Below are 3,498 nucleotides of genomic sequence, written 5' to 3'. Positions count from 1 at the left end.
TGAGAGGAAAAATCGCAGTGTAAAGAGACTTGGACTGATGTTTGCATTCTGTGTTCACTCTATCCTTGAAGGACTGGCTAGTGGTTTACAGCCTACTACCGCAAAGGTAAGCTCCAGGACAGCTAAACTTTTGTAGTGAAATTTATCTTATACTGTTTGCATCTTTTCAGATTGTTTGGTAGCCTGAATAAAAATTATGATCTCATTTCACGACCCCAGACTGCATAACTCAGGGGCTGTTAACACAATACTTTTCAATATTATCATTTGTATGTATTGTAATCTATGTATGTTTTCGGACTAATAAATTTAAATTTCAATTCATGAATTTTAAATTCTGTCATCATGCAACACCGATAAATCTGTCTTTTCCAACTCAGCACTGTTTCCAATTTTTTGACCGAGCAAAGTGAGGTCTAGGATTCAAGTCAACGGTTTGGCATTTCTCTTAATGTTTGAATGTTTATATATTGCGCATTTACGGCGAAACGCGGTAGTAATTTTCGTGAAATTTGGCAGGTATGTTCCTTTTAAATTGCGCGTCGATGTATATTGCCGTGCTACCAATTTTATCCAAATAAGTTTGATAGTATTTCACCTACCCAAGGAAAGTCATCGGTTCCAATTTTTCTAATATCTTGATAAATCATGAACGGATTTATGGCTATGAATGAAAAGTCCAGTTCAGAGCAAATCAAATTATAATTTTCATAATACTTGGGCAATTTACAACAAATATTACTGAACAAAACATTTGATACTTAATCGGAAAATTCTTACAAGCTAAAATACTCATCTATTCATATTGAGCTTATATATTTGGCTACAGGCTTTCAAAATTACACAAAACAAATTTAGAACACAATAAATTATTCAGATCTCAATTAAACATTTTAAATTTGAATTTTATAGAAAAATTTCAAGAGAACTAAAAACACTTCTACAAGCCAGCAGCCATTTTTTCATGAGAGAAACACCTAGAATAAGCACCTAAAGCTCCCAAGCAAAACATAGACATGTCATCGATTGCCAACTAATAAAGAATACAAGTTTACAAATTTCATTTATTATATTCAATAAAACTTCATTTTTTAAGTTATTTTAAATTATTCACCCTTATGTTGTTTAGAATTATCTGTTAATTCAGAAATAGAACTTTGTTATAGTAGGATGTTCAACACAAGTGTATCTGATAAATTCTCGGTAAAATGTTAAGTCCGCATATCGATTACACCGATATTTGCTATCAATTTTATTGATATCAAATTGAAGATTCGATTTTAATGAGAAAAAATGTAATATTACAATATACAAGTTTTTTGGAAATTTTGCATTTCAAGGATAATATAAAAGGAAAAAGGAGTCTCCTTCCTTGAAAAATTGATTGAGGATTTTTCCAGACATTTTAAATTGATAAATATTTATTAATTTTTGAGAAAACATAACAACAGGTCAATGTAACTTACTAGCGCGAGGTCTACTGTTCACAGAGCTTGATTGATTTTGGCTTTTAGCAATGACTTGGGGTCAAGGCACACAGGCGTCTTCAGACAAGTTCGGCAGAGCAGGAAGCTCTCCGATTAGCTGATTGGGTTGGCGTTCGGGAATCAGCTGATAATCAGCCAATCGGAGAGCCTCCTGCCCTGCCGAGTCATTATGGAGCTTTGTATGGCTAGGCCCTTAATGTAGATTACTACATAAAGCTGAGCCCAAACGTTCTCTGAATATTAGTCATGTGGGATTGAAGTGTTGAGGTACACAATCTGCATGAAAAAAACATTTCATTCTTATCTATCCATGCTATCCAAAAAATCTGGTGTGGCGCACTCACACAACTTTCCTTGCCATTATGAAAATTGATCACCTGAACGCTAGTGCTCACGCGCATCTCAAGTCTACTATTCAAAGATCTGAGCCAGATGGTGACTGGACAATAACGCTGGAGACACACGAGGTCTGCTATCTCCTCATAGTGACTGATTAATGGAATCAACGGTTGCCAACAGTTTGCAATTGAATAATGACATAGTAAAATCTCACAGATCTGAGGCACTCCCCTAATCACTGTCCAATGCAACCGAGCATACTGCTACGAGCTTATAAGGTTGTATTTATATTCATGTTTAATGTACGCTATTTTTTGTGAATTGTGATTATGTAACTAACTCATTCATGTTTCAAATACTTCTGTAATCTGTTGATTTGCTTGACTATTTCAATAAACTTTCGTATCCTGAATTTTGTCCCTCTGTTATTGAAAACCTTCATTGAATGCCTTTATAATGGCAATAGTGAAACATATGTTAAATTGATTGAATGGAACGTCATAGATCTTGAAGGTGAAGTATTATCTCAACCACCGTACTGCAAAAATTGATGTAGGCATGTAGGCTACATATTAAATTATTCAGGGCTCGAATATTCAATCAAATATTGACTATATCTGCGAATACTACACGTATACTTACGTTAGCAATAACCTATTTATGTATTATCATGCTTGATGAAGAACATTCCAATATGATATAGAAAATATTATTCATGAAAGTAAATATAAAATAATTGAATCATTAAAATATTATCAATAATTTTGAATTCTTAGTTAAATGATTTTGGGAAAATCGAACTGATATTTTTGATGTTAATAGACAACCCCCTATTTCTTTGGAAATTTCATTAATACACATTTTAGGGAGAGATACCTTTTTGGGGGTGTCGTCGTCGTCGTCCAATGAACGATCATGGGGAAAGTAGTCCAGTGAGTGTTCCACTGTGTAGAATAGCAATAAGGATAGGCAGACGCTATGAATGGGAGGACTTGTGTAGTTTGTTACACTAGGCTATACTCAACAAGATGGGTCACAGTTTTCACCGCGGAATTTTTCCTGAATCTGTCATAAAATTCACGAATACTTCTGATTGTGTAGCATTTTGTAAGGAAAGCTTACAATTTCAGGCATAATTAATTTAATATTGATATGGAGATTTGCAAGCTCTTTTAAAATAATGTTGTCCACAGGTTTTGCTGTTATTAGCAGCTATTAGCTGTCACAAGCTGGTGGTAACTTTCTGTCTGGGTGCAGAACTACTGAGCGACAACACCAGTCATGCATCGTATCTCCTGTCTCTCTCGCTCTATGCACTTACCTCTGGCCTGGGAATTGCCATTGGAATGTTCATACAACCTTCCGAATCACCAGTGATACCCTTACTACAGGTATATTGCAGGAACGCGCTAATCTCAAACTGCAAGAAGCTCTGTCACTGTCAAGGCCTACAGCACATTAGCGATTTTTAGTTGTCGACCAGCAGGTAGAAATCAACTGAAATCAACCTCACTCTTGAGCAATGACTGAGACAAGATCTCCCAACCTTTGTATGATGCATAAAAGTACATATTAAACATTCCTTTTTTCGTTAGGGCTACTTTTGAATAGAAATAAAAATCAAAGTAACCTTTTCAATATTTAAAAAGTCACTTATAGCAGAGTTAAAAGT

The 3,498-nt window shown here is 34.9% G+C and overlaps 1 protein-coding gene across 1 annotated transcript; it reads left to right on the top strand.

The window, feature by feature from the left end:
* Positions 1-6: 6 nt before the first annotated feature.
* On the top strand, positions 7-3,260 carry LOC120349195 (zinc transporter ZIP2-like; the record flags this gene model as incomplete). The annotated part of the gene is made up of 2 exons (XM_039419163.1): positions 7-106; positions 3,020-3,260. Coding segments are annotated over exons 1-2 (310 nt in total), but the record flags the coding sequence as incomplete, so codon positions are not given.
* Between the last annotated feature and the right edge of the window lie 238 nt (positions 3,261-3,498).

This window comes from Nilaparvata lugens, unplaced genomic scaffold (genome assembly GCF_014356525.2).
Source record: "Nilaparvata lugens isolate BPH unplaced genomic scaffold, ASM1435652v1 scaffold8670, whole genome shotgun sequence".
Classification (NCBI taxonomy): domain Eukaryota; kingdom Metazoa; phylum Arthropoda; class Insecta; order Hemiptera; family Delphacidae; genus Nilaparvata; species Nilaparvata lugens.
This window is presented reverse-complemented; position numbering and strand designations above follow the sequence as displayed.